At 42.6% G+C, this 17,799-nt stretch overlaps 1 protein-coding gene across 4 annotated transcripts in view; it reads right to left on the reverse strand.

Moving 5' to 3' along the window:
• Positions 1 to 17,799, reverse strand: part of LOC109422167 (ras-related protein Rab-27A) — a 129,014-nt gene that overhangs the window by 23,738 nt on the left and 87,477 nt on the right. For all 4 annotated transcript variants that reach the window (XM_062844303.1, XM_062844301.1, XM_062844304.1 and 1 more), the window contains exon 2: positions 1,061 to 1,293. In XM_062844303.1, the coding sequence (XP_062700287.1) occupies positions 1,061 to 1,219 (159 nt within the window). In that variant the 5' untranslated portion in view covers positions 1,220 to 1,293. The remainder of the gene's footprint in view (positions 1 to 1,060; positions 1,294 to 17,799) is intronic.

Below are 17,799 nucleotides of genomic sequence, written 5' to 3' on the forward strand. Positions count from 1 at the left end.
GAAAAAAAGAAGTAAACAGCTTGAAATTTGTATGGTGGCGTAATAAATTCTCTGTTACTGTAATGAATCCGGAAGAAACGCATAGGTATAATGATTTTGTTTCTAATTTGCAACTTTTTGCCCCAGGGTACAAATCGTTGTGATGCGGAACAAGTGCAAGCCACCGATTTGTCCATACAAGAAAAATGATTTTACTTTTAATGTGGTGGCGCCATCTCTGAGAAAAACAAGCTTTGATTTCTTACTATTGTAGTTTATTATTAACTACCTGCCACGACAGACATCTTTTTACCTATTGCGTTTTCCGAAAAATTCCACAAACGGATTAATTGCTGCACGAATATAACACTATTCTACTTTGATTTATACAACAGGTTTCTGGCTTTTTATTTAATGTTGTTTTTACTTATTTTTGTTTTTGGTTCTTCTTTGTTTTTTTAACTTACATACAATACATACACACATGATACAAAATCTAATCTAAATCGAATTCAAATCTAATTCAAGTCGGAGTTCTAATCTCAATTTAACTGAAATCCAATTAAAATCCATACCAAACATGTTCTCGAACCAACTCCGATCTTAATCCAAAGATATCAAACTTGATTTACTTTATATCGTTGGAAATCCGTAAAATTCTTCACCGTACCATACCTTACCGAACATGCCGCAAAAATTCAAACACACACGGAAAAACGAAAGTACCCAAAAGTGAGTTCATTCCACCCAACTTCGAGGTTGCGTGCGGGAAACCAATTTTGAGTTGCTGGAGTCGATGTTTAGGTAGGTAGTTTACATTTAGGCGTATACGGCCAAAGTACCTAAAGTCAAGGTTCTTTTTACTCAACCGTCAGTTAAAATTACTCAACTTGCGGTACTGTGCCACTTATTCAATTTTGGCTTCCCGCATCGAACTCTCAAAGTTGGGTTGTTTTGCTATTCACTCTCTGACAACAATAAAGAGAGCGAATGAAACAGGATGCAAAAAAGAACTCAAAAGGGAGTTTAAAAATACTCAAATTTGGGTTCTCTTGTTTTTCAGTGCACAGTTCATACTCACCACACGTTTCTCGCGGAAGTCGATCCCCACCGTCGAAATGAACTTGGTGTGAAACACGCCGTCTGTGTACTGATAGAGGAAGCTCGTCTTCCCAACGCCCGAGTCGCCGATGGTCAGGAATTTGATAAGGTAGTCGTAATCTATCGCTGTCGACGCCATGCTGAACCCACTTGGCACTCGCACGCGTTCAGTTCCCTCCTCGGTTGAAGGAAGAACCGGTCGACGTCCTCCTCCTGGAAATTAAACCAAAAGATGAAAATAGAAGATACATTCAGAGGAGGTGGAATGTCTGCTTTTGCTTCTGCCACTGCTGCTGCCTCTGAGTTTTAACTCCGAAACCGAACAACATAATATTTCAGTTTCAGATGACATGCCTGTCTGGAACGGATGGAGCTTTCCCATACACGTGTGCTGTGTACCTAGATGCCAGGTGGAAGGAGTTGAGATCGTGCTGGCTGGCCAAAGCTAAAACCCATGTTAAATAGTTAATGAACAGAGGAGGCGAGATAGACCGAGTGGATTTCTCATTTCCAGTGGTGCCTTCGAGCACATTGCCATTAGAATGAGCGCACAGTGGGAAAATAGGTGAAAATTCGGGACAAAATTTTACAGAAAAATGTTTTTTGCTTATCAATTTTCCGTTTTTAGTTTTTCGTTTCTCTTTTTTTATTCTTTCTCCGGTTATTGTTTAAATTGAACTTATCAGGTTTTTTGAGAGAGTGAGTGTGGATATTTCAGGTACAGAGAATATCGTATATCAGCTTCCGGTAAATTTCCCTGAAGCAGGTAAATTTCCTAGCAGGAACCCTAAAAGAATCCTTTAACAAATCCAGCAAAAAATCTTTCGAAGGAACTGCAGCAGTAATTCATGAAGGAATACCGATTAGAATACCTGGGGTCTCCCAGTTAGCCAGTTAGTGATTCCCGGGTAGAAGAAAATAACTAACGAAGATCAAATTATGCCATTAAAAATGAATAGCTGAATGGCAAAATTTGTTATTGGTTTGTTGGGAATAAGAGCTAAAAGAACAAAAATAAGAACTGACTTTGTACCGGAAAATAACTCAATGATAACTAATTTTATCCTAGTAAGAACAAACCAAGGAAAAAATAATTCAAAATAGAGAATAACTGAATAAGATTTTATCGAGTTATTTAGAACAAAGTAAGTACAAAATAAGTTATTTCAAAAAAGATCATCATAATTGTAACTTTTATTCTTATGATTAAAAAAACTGTATTGTAAGTTCAGAAATGTTTTGTCCTTGGTTCGATCTTATAATAACAAAATTAGTTATTATTTCCTTTTATTCTGGGACAAAGTGAGTTATTATTTTTTGATCTTTTAGCTCTTATTCCTAACAAACCAATAGCAAAATTTGCTCTTCATAAATATTATATTTGAAATAAAATAAATATCAAATAACTCATCAATAACAAAACAAGTTAAGATTGTAAAATATGCCATTGGGGTGCTGTTTTACTTAGGATGCTCAGAAAACTTATTTTGCTATGGTTGCATAGCAAATTTTGATATTATTTTGACCTTAGTTTGTTCTTTGCCTCTACCCGGGTTAAGGCTATAGATCGCCAATCCGGAGTGTATCATTATGCTTACCTACAAATTCATGCAATTACAAGCAAAGAAAGCCCCTCAATTAATAACTGTGGAAGTGCTCTAAGAACACTAAGTTGACGAGAGGTAGGTCAAGTTCCAATGCGAACGTCGAGCCATAAAGAAGAAGAACCTGAAAGAATCCTTTCAAGTTTTTCTAAAGCAGTTTCGGTGTTCTGGGAGGAATATCTGGTGGAATCCTGAGAGGAATCTCGGCTGGAAGCTCAGCAGAAATTCCAGAAGAAGAAATTCCGGAAGGAATCCCGAAAGAAATCCTTTTAAAAAAAACCGGGAAGAACCATTCAAGAAATATCAGTAGGAATCCCGGCCACGTATACCTAAAACAATTCCACTATGATTTTCTGAACATCAGGAGGAATATCAGGAGGAATCCATGAAGGAGGAGTATCTGAAGGAAATCTGGCAAGCAATCCCTGAAGTAGTTGCTGGAGGTATCCCGTAGAGAATATTCGATAGAATCCTTAGATGATTCACGGAAGGAATCCCGGCTGGATGTTGAGCATAGATCCCGAAAAGAATTCTTAATGAAACCCCTGAATAAACTTTCGGAGAATTTTTGAAGAAATCCCATCAAGAATTCCGGCACGAATACCTAAAACTATTACTCCAGGATTACCGGAAGAAATTTAAGCAGAAATCTATATTCATTCATATTCCTTTACCGGAAGAATCCCTGAAGCAATCCTAGCAGGAATCGCTAAAGAAATCCTTAACGAAATATCGGAAGGAATCTTTGAAAAAATTCCAGTAGAAACCTCTGAAGTATTGCTGACTAGATAACCCTTCAGGGTTTTCTAAAGCAATATTTGCAGAAATCTCGGGTCTCATGAAGAATCCCTACATCAATTCTGGAATCAACATCTAGAGCAATTCCGGGAGAAATCCTACGTAGAATCTCAAGAAGAATCCCTGAACTAATCCGGGAAAGAATTCCTGAAGGTATCTCGAGACTATCTCATCTCATCTCATTTCCTCACCGTACTCTCTACCCTATCCTCTACACAACCTTTTACCCTATCTAGCTAGCTTATACCTTTGGTGATCATGCCGATACCCCACTTTATCTGTAAGCACTTGTATGCAAATTTCACTCACTTCCATGCAAGCATTACCTCTTGACACAAACTCCCTCACGAGAAAATGAGGAGGCGATTTCGGCGATTTTCTCTGGAGAGGAAATAAAACTCAAAACGCAAAACGCAAATCCTCAACAGCTCCGAGTGCGAGCTTCTCGTCCAACACTCATAATTGCTTGTTGTTTTTTCTCACGTCCACTCACACTCAAAAAGCACTCGCGAGTACCATTCCCATACAAATAAAGACTCGCTTGGCTCAAAACACACTCCTCTACCCGAAATCATCATCGTTTGTTTTTAAAAGAGGCACTTCTGTAAAAATCACGTGACGACGACTCGTGTTGACATTGAGGCTTTCCAAGCTTGGTAAGCTTGGTAAGGAATCAAATGGGCTTTGCACTGAAAAAAAAACTAAAAAATCATGTTTTATCAAAAGCTGAAGCTCCCAAAATGCGGTATTTTCTTATAAATAAACTTTTAATTTGACAGGTTTGCGTATGCCACTGTTTACGACTACCAAACATAAGTGCAAAGCATCATTTTCATCGTACAACCGTCAAAGAAGGCCCAAGATCAGCTAATTTTAAACGCCTTGCGAATAGGGCACAGCATGCCACGGTTGCTAGGTCTTTGACGTTTCGTGGCGTTTTTGTTTATACCTAGGATAGAATATGGCAACATAAATTCGCCTGCCTTGATTTTTTTTTCGTCATCGATGGAAATCCAGTGCTGCCACTTTTCTTTATTCCAAATCATTCAAACGATTTAAATTTAACAATTGAAATTTGGATGCATATTTCGCACCGTAAATTATTAATTGCACCTGGAATAGCATAACTTGCAAGTAAAATTGATTTCTAACGAAAGGTTCTCTCATTTACAGTAAAGTATACACTCAGCCAAATAACCTTAAGATTTCCATAAGGCTCAACTTATGAAACGGCCTTTAAATAATTCACAATGATTCGGATGAATTTCATAAGGTCACTCTATGACGTAAAATCGTCTCACAGCTTGGCTTTTATTCATGTTTAGCAACATGATATTCTCAAGCGTCGGTAGCCGTGTGGATAAAACACGGGCTCGGTGATCCCGACGTTATTTTAAGGTTTTTTAGTTCTTTTCATATGTTTATCTTATGAGATTTGTCATAGCAAGCACGATCAATTTTCATAAGGTATTCTTATGGCATCCATAAGAATTAATTATAGCAAATTTTCATAAGGTATTTCGATAAATTTCGCTATTTTTTTTCGCTAAGTGTAACAAAAATTCAATTGGTTTTGCACCAAATCAATGATATTTATCAATTTTCAGACATTGGAGCCACTTTAGAATGTTTTACATTTGAATGCTGACATTTTTAAGTCGATAAAACTTGAATAGAAAAATATAATGATTTTGAATATAGGTATCACATGCTAAACCTACAAACTAGCAACACGGCCAAACCAACAATCAATTTCGACCAATCAGCGACTGGTCTCCGTTTGACAGCAAAATGTCTCAAATCGGCTGACTACGTGACGCATCCTATCCTAGGTTTATATGATTTGAAATTGAAATGTTTCGCGTGCAATTGATGAATGTGCCAAATCATTTTTTTTTGTTGAGTGGGTTTCTAGGTAAACCCACAGAGAACAGACGAACATGCTCGAACAAAATTGCTTGAAAATGTTGTGTAAAGAAAAAACAAGCTCAGTAGCGACATCGACGGTGACTTTCCCACTCAAAAACTTGTTTCGACATCATGATGGCGCTTTCTGAAGAAATATTTCACTAGCGCACCTTTAAATTTTCCTACTCAGATTCTGAGCTGTATTTGCTTAAATAACAAGATGTTTATGATTATTTCACTAATCCAGCAACAAAATTTGAGCAACCCATTGATAACACAAGTTTACAAAATAAAACGAAAGTCGTGAACTTCTGTCAACGACCAAAATTTTTGAAGCACAATTTAGTGCTGATTTCGAAACCGACCTTCAAAAAATTTGAAGTAGAACAGTTTTTGAGTTTTAGCTCAGTATCGAGTTTTATAACTTTTCAAAATATGTAATTTACTAAAATGCAAATAACTTGCGTTTTGATCATCCAATTTTAAATCTTTTTTTACCAATTGAAAGCTGAATACAATACCATTCGATCATCTGAATACAGGTTTTGCGCCAGATTGATGAAATTCAAGATATTGGCGAGCTTTAGGGACGGTCTTCTCAAATTTTAGCCAAATTCCCAAAATTTTTTGAAGAAATGTATTTTTTTCAATAAGAAAAAAACAACTTAAAAATTCTTTCTCGACGTTTAGTTGACATATCATATGTAGGCGAATTACAGTAAAAATTTCAGCTCAATCGAAGAATTAATTACGGAGAATTAGATGTTTGAAGTGAGCGACTTTGCTTAAAAATAGAACAAAAATCGATTTCAAATCTTCAACCTTGTATGGGAAGTCGAAAAAATTTCCGCTCTACTGTAATTTTTTTCATTCGCGTTTTCGAACTCAGGGCATGATTCTACACCAAAAATGATCATCAGCTTACCGAGTTCAAAAATGCTGTAAACTAGTGTAATTAGTTTCGCTATTTTCAATAAGAAACAAGTTTAACAAGAATTCAATTAACGTTTTCCAAGTAAAACCAACACATTCTCTTGGTGCAACTATACTACCGTCTACCCTCGTTCGTTTGACCGCATGTAATCTGAACACTTTTTAGTTTGACCCTCTCTAATCTGCACATCGTTCAAACTAAAAATGGTTCAAACGTCATTCTGCTAATGGAACGGTGTGAAACGGAACGCAGAAACAAAACAAAACACCAAATCAGGTTGCCAGTAGTGTGTTTTTCGATACTAACAGAGTTGCTAGACGTTCAAATTAAAAATGAACCCCGTTGGTTTGCATGAGGTGCCGTTCAAATGAACGGGGGTAGACGGTAGCGACATCGACGGTGACTTTCCCACTCAATATTGCTTTTTTTGCACCGTATTCGACCCCCTGCAGAAATTTTTTGTCACACCACAATATGTTCCCACCAGTTTCAGCATTGGTTCGTTTCGCTGCTAGAAATTTTAAGCGTCGGTTACACTTTTTGCGTGGTGCATGGAATAATCGGTTTGTTTACTTGCTACTTTCTTTGGCGTTTGACGTGTGAACAAATATTTTAGACGATTGAACATATGCACGGTAATCTAGCAAGCAAAGCAAGAAGCAATAACTTGTTTCGACATCATAATGGCGCTTTCAGAAGAAATTTTTCACTAGCGCACCTTTGAATTTTCCTACTCAGATTCTGAGCTGTATTTGCTTAAATAACAAGATGTTCATGATTATTTCACTAACCCAGCAACAAAATTTGAGCAACCCATTGATAATTAGTTTCATTATTTTTAATAAGAAACAAGTTGAACAAGAATTCAATTATTGTTTTCCAAGTAAAACCACCACATTCTCTAGGTGGAACTATACTAGGGTGCACACTTGGTGACACTAGCGCCAAAAGGTAACGGCAAATTTGTACCCCGTTTCGAAATTTGACAGCGCCACGTAATGGCCACACACTCAGCCAAATAACCTTAAGATTTCCATAAGACCCAACTTATGAAACGGCCTTTAAATAATTCATAATGATTCGGATGAATTTCATAAGGTCACTCTATGACGTAAAATCGTCCTACAGCTTGGCTTTTATTCATGTTTAGCAACATGATATTCTCAAGCGTCGGTAGTCGTGTGGATAAAATACGGGCTCGGTGATCCCGACGTTCATGGATCGAATCCAGTCTGCATCATTTTAAGATTTTTTTGTTCTTTTCATAAGTGTATCTTATGACATTTGTCATAGCAAGCACGATCAATTTTCATAAGGTATTCTTATGTCATCCATAAGAATTACTTATAGCAAATTTTCATAAGGTATTTCGATGAATTTCGCTAGTTTTTTTCGCTGAGTGCATTCCCAGTTATTTCAAAACAACCGTTGCAATGCTTAACACAATAGCACTACATGAGCTTGGACGTCTGTTCTCTGTGCAGATAGCGCCACCGTAGCCTTGTGTGTTCGACATAACTCTGCTGTTGTCACAATGCTAATATCCATACACGGTGGCGCCTTTGTTTACATGCGGAAAACACTAGAAAAGTTTGCTTCATTTATCCATTCCTGATGGAAACATTGAACAAATTCTTGGAGGAATCTCGAAACGAAGTCCTGGAAGAACCTCGAGAGGAAATCCTGGAAGAATCTGAGAAGGAATATCTGTAAGAATCTCTGAACAAGTTCTTGGAAAAGTCCTGAAACTTCCGGAAGAAACTCAGAAGGAATTCTTAAAGAAATTTAAGAAAGAATCTTTGGAGAACTCGCCGACGAAGTTCCTGGATGGAAAATGATGAAGATTGCAGCTGAGCAGACACAAACCAAAACAAACATACTCGTAAACAACAGGGGCCCGAGAATACTCGCACTTCTTTATTCGTGAGCAAACGAAGCTGGCAAGCACTCGCATGTGATTCGCGAAGCTTCGTGAGTTTTTTTGCATTTTGACGAAAAACGCATTTTAACGACTGACAGTGCTGCTCTTCAGGAACAATGAAGCATAAAGCATTAGTTTATGTTGGATAATTACTGAATTTGCTGTTATAACCACAACAAAATGCACTTCCCGCACCTCCACTAGTTCTTCACGAATAAAAGCTCATGAGTGTTTCTGTTTTTGTTTTTCTTCTTACTCACGAAGCAGGCGGGTGCGAATAAACTCACACACTGTTTACTCTCGGAATCGTGAGTAAGCCTTGTGTTGGCTTTACACTCGCGAATTGTTTCATGAGGAGAGTAATTCCATCACTGTGGAGAAATGGAACCCCAGTTCCTGTAGAATCCTAAGAAACTCTTTGAAAATCCCAGAAATATGTAACACATTCCTGGAAAAATATTTGAAGAAAACTCCTGAAGGAATTCAGAAACTCCTAAAGAAATCCCAAAAGAAATTCTTGAAGAAATGAATCTCAAGAGCATTTCCGGATGGAACTCCTAGATGAATGCCGGAAATATTGCTTTTTTCACTGAAAATTTTCGTTGCTTCGCTGGGATACATGACGTTTTGTTCCAGCGAAGGCCTTCGCGATAAAGCAAATCGCCAAATAGCACACTAATACCACAAAAAATCTGTCAACAATAACCTAAATTTCAGCAAAATGCTCTATTTGCATGACAACAGTCGACTACACAACTAATGAACGGCCGCCGTCAAATATCAGGATTGCCAACTGTCCGGCGACTGCTGTCATATTTCTTTGTCGCCGAATCTGGCGCTGGGTCGTCGGCGCGGAAACCCAAAGGTGGGAATAAAATTTTGGGGTTTGCGCGCAATAACTCCTCAAGGAGTCCCTGGTTAATTCTTTTTAGGAATCTCAGGAGAAACTTGTGGAAGAATCCCAGCGGGAACTTTCAAAGGAATCCTACAATAAAAACCTCTCGAACAATTTCATAAAGAGCTTCCTGTTGAATCCAAGAAGGTTTTCCTGGAGGTATTCCTAGGGGAATTCAGGAAAACAGTTCTGGAGTAACTCTACCAGTAGGACATAGATTCGTACACTTCTCAACGCACGCTGACTCACCACGGACGGCACTTCTCCGACATTATCGACAGCAGGATCTATCGTGGCGCCAAAATCGACTCCGACCACTATCTGGTGATGGTCAAACTGCGCCCAAAACTCTCCGTCATCAACAATGTACGGTACCGGCGACCGCCACGGTACAACCTAGAGCGACTGGAGCAACCGGATGTCGCCTCAGCATACGCGCAGAATCTCGAGGCCGCGTTGCCAGACGAGGGCGAGCTCGATGAGGGCCCTCCAGAGGACTGCTGGAGTACAGTCAAAGCAGCCATAGCCATCAACGACGCAGCCGAGAGCACCATCGGGTACGTGGAACGGAATCGACGGAACGAATGGTTCGACGAAGAGTGCAGAACGGTTTTTGAGAAGAAGAACGCAACGAGGGCGGTAATGCTGCAGCAAGGGACTCGACAGAACGTGGAACGTTACAAACAGAAGCTGAAACAGCAGACCCACCTCTTTCGGGAGAAAAAGCGCCGCCTGGAAGAAGCGGAGTGTGAAGAAATGGAACTGCTGTGCCGTTCCCAAGAAACACGGAAGCTCTATCGGAAGCTCAACACATCCCGCAACGGCTTCGTGCCGCGAGCCGAAATAGGCAGGGATAAAGACGGAGGCCTCTTGACGGACGGACGTGAGCTGATCGAAAGGTGGAAGCAGCACTTCGACGAGCACCTGAATGGCGATGAGTATGTAGGCACGGAGAACCAAGGCAGCGGAGGAAATGACTATGTTGGTGCAGCAGAGGACGGGAACGAACCAACTCCCACGCTGAGGGAAGTTAAGGATGTCATCCACCAGCTCAAAAACAACAAAGCGGCTGGAAAGGATGGTATTACAGCTGAACTCATCAAGATGGGTCCAGAAAAGTTGGCCACCTGTCTGCACCAGTTAGTGGAAACCAAACAGCTACCGGTGGAGTGGAAGGAAGGGATAATCTGTCCCATCCACAAGAAAGGCGGCCATTTGGAATGTGAGAACTTCAGGGCGATCACCTTTTTGAATGACGCCTACAAAGTGCTATCCCAGATCACCTTCCGTCGTCTGACCTAATACGAATGAGTTCGTGGGAAGTTATCAAGCCGGCTTCATCGACGGCCAATCGACAACGGTCCAGATCTTCACCGTACGGCAAATCCTCCAGAAATGCTGTGAATACCAGGTCTCAACGCATCACCTGTTCATCAACTTCAAGGCGGCATACGACAGTACCGACCGCGCAGAGCTATGGAGAATCATGGACGAAAACGGCTTTCCTGGGAAGCTGACTAGACTGATGAAAGCAACGATGGACGGTGTGCAAAACTGGGTAAGGCTTTCGGGTGAACTATCCAATTCATTCGAATCTCGCCGGGGACTGCGACAAGGTGATGAACTCTCATGCCTACTATTCAACATCGCTCTGGAAGGTGTGATGCGAAGAGCCGGGCTCAACAGCCGGGGAATGATTTTTAAAAAATCCGGTCAATTTGTGTGCTTTGCGGACGACATGGACATTATTTCCAGAACAATTGGGACGGTGGCAGAGCTGTACACCCGCCTGACACGCGAAGCAGCAAAGGTCGGACTGCTGGTGAATGCCCCAAAAAAAACAAAGTACATGCTGGTAGGCGGAACCGAACACGACCGGATCCGCCTGGGAAGTAATGTTACGATAGACGGGAATACTTGCGAGGTGGTGGAGGAATTCGTCTACCTCGGATCCTTACTGACGGCTGACAACAATGTCAGTCGTGAATTCGAAGGCACATTATCAGTAAAAATCGTGCCTACTACGGGCTACAGAAAAAGCTGCCGTCTAAAAAGATTCACTCACGCACCAAATGCACCATGTACAAAACGCTAATAAGACCGGTGGTCCTCTACGGGCACGAGACATAAACCATGCTCGAGGAGAACCTGCAAGCACTCGGAGTTTTCGAGCGACGCTTGCTAAGAACGATCTTCGGCGGTGTGCAGGAGAACGGTGTGTGGCGGAGAAGGATGAATCACGAGCTCGCTGCACGTTACGGCGAACCCAGCATCCAGAAGGTGGCCAGCCGGAAGGATACGATTGGCAGGGCATGTTACAAGAATTCCGGACAACAATCCTGCAAAGTTGGTGTTTGCTAACCATCCAGTTGGTACAGGAAGGCGTGGAGCGCAGGGAGCACGATGGGCGGATCAGGTGCAGCGTGACCTGGCGAGCATGAAACGTGACCGAGGATGTTGTGTAGAGCGTTGTAAGGCCACCAGAATTTGCAATTTTCCCACTATGTAATGATCTCGATAACGGAGGTGTAAGACCACGTCGAGCAGGAGTAGGTTAAGCTGTACGAGGAAATTACCTCAGATTGTTATCGGCTGTATGTGCCATTTCATTTGTGCACTGCTTGCTGCATGCTGATAAACACACACACACACACACACACACACACACACACACACACACACACACACACACACACACACACACACACACACACACACACACACACACACACACACACACACACACACACACACGCATGCTGAGATCACAGAGAAATTTATCAGCAGACCGAACGACTGTTGAAAATTTCATCGAACTGTCATGGCGGTTGCGGCGTCCGGCGGGTGGATAATGCAGGTAATTGCACGAAAGAACACCCCGGCCACCCAACACGTGTGTAATGTGTTTTGTATTCAGAACGGGATGCTCATTATGGGGCGCATAAAACATCGGAAGACCATGGAAACCGCGGACAATGCAAATTTCGCGTACCTACCACACGCGGCACGCTTGGATCGCCCCATAAATTAAAATTTATCTTTTTGAGGTAAATTGCTGGCATCCGATCCGTGTGTTGTGTAGGAAACACGTGTTGGATGAAATTAAGTTGGTGTTTTGTTGTGCGGTGTCTGGCAGTTGATTCGCTAAAATCGAATTAACAGTTCAAAAATGGTCTCCTTGGTGATAATCTGCTGCGTTTCGCGTGCTTTGACGGTTTCATAGTTGGAAGGCTCCCCCAGACCAGCGCGATTTTAGCGTAGCATGGGCGATATTTCAGGTGAGTGCAGTTTCAAGAGCACAGATTGACGTAACATCGTAATGAATACATATTTCTCAGAATCGGATGTTTTCACCGGTATTGGCAGTTAGAATGAGAGACTCTTTGAAATTTGAGAATGATATAAAACATTTGACTGCACTGCCCGAAGCTTGAATGATCCTAAAATAAACTGAAAGTCAATTACAATACTCCCACTGGCACCGCAAGGATTTTCGCGTAGGGTTCACGAAGATACTCACAATGCCTACGCCGGAATCGAATGATGAAAATGCAAAGAGCTACCCTCCCCATCAGGAATGTCACGTAGTACCAGCACCAACAGTCATCAGTTGCGTCAACGTTGCGTTGGCAGGAGCACCCGGCACTTTTCATTAACTTATTCATTACATATTTTCGTGTTTTCGTAATTTTAAACTGAAAGTGCAAGCATTCCATCACCGCATGGCTTTGTTCTACTCTACCACCATCACCACCACCACCGCTCCAGCTCCAACAGTATATTGAAATAACCTCAACTCCACCAGACTCCGATCAGGTGAGACTACTGTATAGAAAATAAATTTAATTGATTCGTTGTCATCCCGGAGATGCATTGAATGTTAAAATAACCTGGTTGGAGGTTGATTGATGTTCGACTACCCACCAACTGAGTCGCAGTTGGCCGTGGCCCTGACTCACGTCATCCTGGTGAAGATTCAATTACAGTACTTTAACCAATTCTTCATTACACCAACAAAGCTAGCCATGAAAATGTTGGGACACTTCTCAGGTCATTATGACAGACCAACACATGCACGAAAAAGACGGATCCTATATTCTACTTTATCGATCTTGTTGCCGTAACTTCATTTGTATGTGAGTTTCCCTTCCCAGTGCGGCAGGGTACTCACAATATGCTAAGAACCTTCCCCAACCCCAAAAAAACCGCACACAAAATTTCACGCCGATCGGTTCAGTAGTTTCCGAATCCATAAGGGCCAGACAGACAGACAACCAAAAATTCATTGTTTTATATATAGACTAGCTGAGCAAGTGACTTCAGGGACATTTTGGGGGTTTTCAGAGTGTTTCAAAGGGTTTCAGGAACGTTTTGGTGGCGTTCCGAAAAGTGTCGAGGGCGTTTGCTAGCATGTCAGGGGGTTTATGGTGTCTTTTAATGGCGTTCCAAAACGTTTCTAATTGATTACAGAAATAGAATTTCAAGGGTATTTTACTAGGATTACGGAGTTTTCGAAGAATATCAGGAGCGCTTCAAGGGGTTTTCAGGGTCGTTTCAGGAGAATTTCAGGAACCTTCTAAAGGTGTTTTAGGGATATTTCAAATGGCTTTTTCTGTTCTTCTCTAAAATCAGCTTATCCTGGAGCACCATAAAACGCCCGGGGGTTACCTCTCTAAACACCTTTAAAAACCCTCATGATTTCCCCGAGACTCTCTAAAACACCCTGAAAACCCCCTGTCTTGGACACACGCAAAAAACCGTTCCGATATACGTGAACTCCCAATCACGGCAACGGGAACGAACGGGAACTATGCATAGCAACGATAACAACAATAAAAAATGTACACCGTGAACTAGATTTCACGTTTTCTAGAACGCCCATATTTACAGCTGGAACTAGTTCCAGTTTACGGTGTATATTTGCTTGTTCTCATATTTGCGTTTGTTTGTTCACGTTTATCAGAACGGTTTTCTGAGCGTGCACCTCCGGGTACCCTCTGAGACATTCTGAATCGTCCCAGAGACCTCATGGAGACTTTCCGAAAAGCTCCTGAGACCCGCTGTATCCTTCAACCCGCAATGATAGCCTTGAACGCTTTTAAAACTCCCTGGAACGAGCCTGAGACCCCCTGATGACCTACGAGACCCGCTGAAACCCCCTAAGTCCTTTTGGTAACCTTTGAGATCTTAGGTCCCCTGAAACGCCCCTTAGTCTCTCATAAACACCCCTGAGATCCCATGTAGCGCCCCAGAGACCACCTGGAATCCTCCTACAACTCCCTGAGGCTTCTTAAAACCTCCTGAGACCTTCTGAAAGGATCTAAAACCTCCAGGTGTCTCCCTAAGATCCCCCAAACACCAAATGAGACTCCCTGGAATGCCCCTGAAATCCTCTGAAGGGCCACTGTGGTTCCTTAGAACCGCTCCCTGAATTACTCCGGAACGCCCCTGAGACTCTCTGAAGCGACCCAGTCACCCACTGAAACGCCTCTGAGACCCCTTGAACGCCCCTAAGGATCCCCTCGAAAAGCCCCTGAGATCTCCTGATATTCCTAAAACCCCATGAAACGATCCTGAAATCCTCTGGAGCTCATCTATAACCCCCAGAGATTCCTTGGAGCGCCCCTTAGACCCGCTACAATTCTCCTGAGACGACCCTGAGACCTCCTCAAACATTCCTGAGACCTCCTGGTACCCCCTAAAACACCCTGTGACCTCTTGGGACGTCCTTCAAACGCCCCCTTAAACCCCTATCCCTGGCTGTTGTTGCCATGCTTACCATCATTATTACATTTTCTTATGCACAATACTGGTTCTGAACCGCTCTCCTTCTTTTTAAACGAAGTATAAAAAAGGTGCAAAAATTAAAAGATCCTCCTCAGGATTCTGTGAGAATCCTTCTCAGGATTCCGTGAAAATTCTCCTCAGGGTTTTGATAGAACCCTCCTCAGGATTCTGTGATTGATTGATTGATTTGTCTTTATTAAAGAAACTTGGCTGGTTCGTCTCTTACCGGATTCTGTGAGAATCCTCCGCAGGATTCTGTGAGAATTCTCCGCATGGATTCAGTGAGAATCCTCCTCAGGATTATGTGAGAATCCTCCTCAGGATTCTGTGAGAATCCTCCTCAGGATTCTGTGAGAATCCTACTCAGGATTCTGTGGGAATCCTGCTCAGGATTCTGTGAGAATCCTCCGCAGGATTCTGTGAGAATTCTCCGCATGGATTCAGTGAGAATCCTCCTCAGGATTCTGTGAGAATCCTCCTCAGGATTCTGTGAGAATCCTGCTCAGGATTCTGTGAGAATCCTGCTCAGGATTCTGTGAGAATCCTGCTCAGGATTCTGTGAGAATCCTGCTCAGGATTCTGTGAGAATCCTGCTCAGGATTCTGTGAAAATTCTGCTCAGGATTCTGTGAGAATTCTGCTCAAGATTCTGTGAGAATCCTGCTCAGGATTCTGTGAGAATTCTGCTCAGGATTCTGTGAGAATTCTGATCAGGATTCTGGAAGAATCCTCCTCAGGATTCTGGAAGAATCCTCCTCAGGATTCTGGAAGAATCCTCCTCAGGATTCTGGAAGAATCCTCCTCAGGATTCTGGAAGAATCCTCCTCAGGATTCTGGAAGAATCCTCCTCAGGATTCTGGAAGAATCCTCCTCAGGATTCTGGAAGAATCCTCCTCAGGATTCTGGAAGAATCCTCCTCAGGATTCTGGAAAAATCCTCCTCAGGATTCTGGAAAAATCCTCCTCAGGATTCTGGAAGAATCCTCCTCAGGATTCTGTGAGAATCCTCCTCAGGATTCTGTGAGAATCCTCCTCAGGATTCTGTGAGAATCCTCCTCAGGATTCTGGAAGAATCCTCCTCAGGATTCTGGAAGAATCCTCCTCAGGATTCTGGAAGAATCCTCCTCAGGATTCTGGAAAAATCCTCCTCAGGATTCTGGAAAAATCCTCCTCAGGATTCTGGAAGAATCCTCCTCAGGATTCTGGAAGAATCCTCCTCAGGATTCTGGAAGAATCCTCCTCAGGATTCTGGAAGAATCCTCCTCAGGATTCTGGAAGAATCCTCCTCAGGATTCTGGAAGAATCCTCCTCAGGATTCTGGAAGAATCCTCCTCAGGATTCTGGAAGAATCCTCCTCAGGATTCTGGAAGAATCCTCCTCAGGATTCTGGAAGAATCCTCCTCAGGATTCTGGAAGAATCCTCCTCAGGATTCTGGAAGAATCCTCCTCAGGATTCTGGAAGAATCCTCCTCAGGATTCTGGAAGAATCCTCCTCAGGATTCTGGAAGAATCCTCCTCAGGATTCTGGAAGAATCCTCCTCAGGATTCTGGAAGAATCCTCCTCAGGATTCTGGAAGAATCCTCCTCAGGATTCTGGAAGAATCCTCCTCAGGATTCTGGAAGAATCCTCCTCAGGATTCTGGAAGAATCCTCCTCTGGATTCTGGAAGAATCCTCCTCTGGATTCTGGAAGAATCCTCCTCAGGATTCTGGAAGAATCCTCCTCAGGATTCTGGAAGAATCCTCCTCAGGATTCTGGAAGAATCCTCCTCAGGATTCTGGAAGAATCCTCCTCAGGATTCTGGAAGAATCCTCCTCAGGATTCTGGAAGAATCCTCCTCAGGATTCTGGAAGAATCCTCCTCAGGATTCTGGAAGAATCCTCCTCAGGATTCTGGAAGAATCCTCCTCAGGATTCTGGAAGAATCCTCCTCAGGATTCTGGAAGAATCCTCCTCAGGATTCTGGAAGAATCCTCCTCAGGATTCTGGAAGAATCCTCCTCAGGATTCTGGAAGAATCCTCCTCAGGATTCTGGAAGAATCCTCCTCAGGATTCTGGAAGAATCCTCCTCAGGATTCTGGAAGAATCCTCCTCTGGATTCTGGAAGAATCCTCCTCTGGATTCTGGAAGAATCCTCCTCAGGATTCTGGAAGAATCCTCCTCAGGATTCTGGAAGAATCCTCCTCAGGATTCTGGAAGAATCCTCCTCAGGATTCTGGAAGAATCCTCCTCAGGATTCTGGAAGAATCCTCCTCAGGATTCTGGAAGAATCCTCCTCAGGATTCTGGAAGAATCCTCCTCAGGATTCTGGAAGAATCCTCCTCAGGATTCTGGAAGAATCCTCCTCAGGATTCTGGAAGAATCCTCCTCAGGATTCTGGAAGAATCCTCCTCAGGATTCTGGAAGAATCCTCCTCAGGATTCTGGAAGAATCCTCCTCAGGATTCTGGAAGAATCCTCCTCAGGATTCTGGAAGAATCCTCCTCAGGATTCTGGAAGAATCCTCCTCAGGATTCTGGAAGAATCCTCCTCAGGATTCTGGAAGAATCCTCCTCAGGATTCTGGAAGAATCCTCCTCAGGATTCTGGAAGAATCCTCCTCAGGATTCTGGAAGAATCCTCCTCAGGATTCTGGAAGAATCTTCCTCAGGATTCTGGAAAAATCCTCCTCAGGATTCTGGAAGAATCCTCCTCAGGATTCTGTGAGAATCCTCCTCAGGATTCTGTGAAAATCCTCCTCAGGATTCTGGAAGAATCCTCCTCAGGATTCTGGAAGAATCCTCCTCAGGATTCTGGAAGAATCCTCCTCAGGATTCTGGAAGAATCCTCCTCAGGATTCTGGAAGAATCCTCCTCAGGATTCTGGAAGAATCCTCCT

The sequence above is a fragment of the Aedes albopictus genome, chromosome 1, assembly GCF_035046485.1.
Source record: "Aedes albopictus strain Foshan chromosome 1, AalbF5, whole genome shotgun sequence".
Taxonomy (NCBI): Eukaryota; Metazoa; Arthropoda; class Insecta; order Diptera; family Culicidae; genus Aedes; species Aedes albopictus.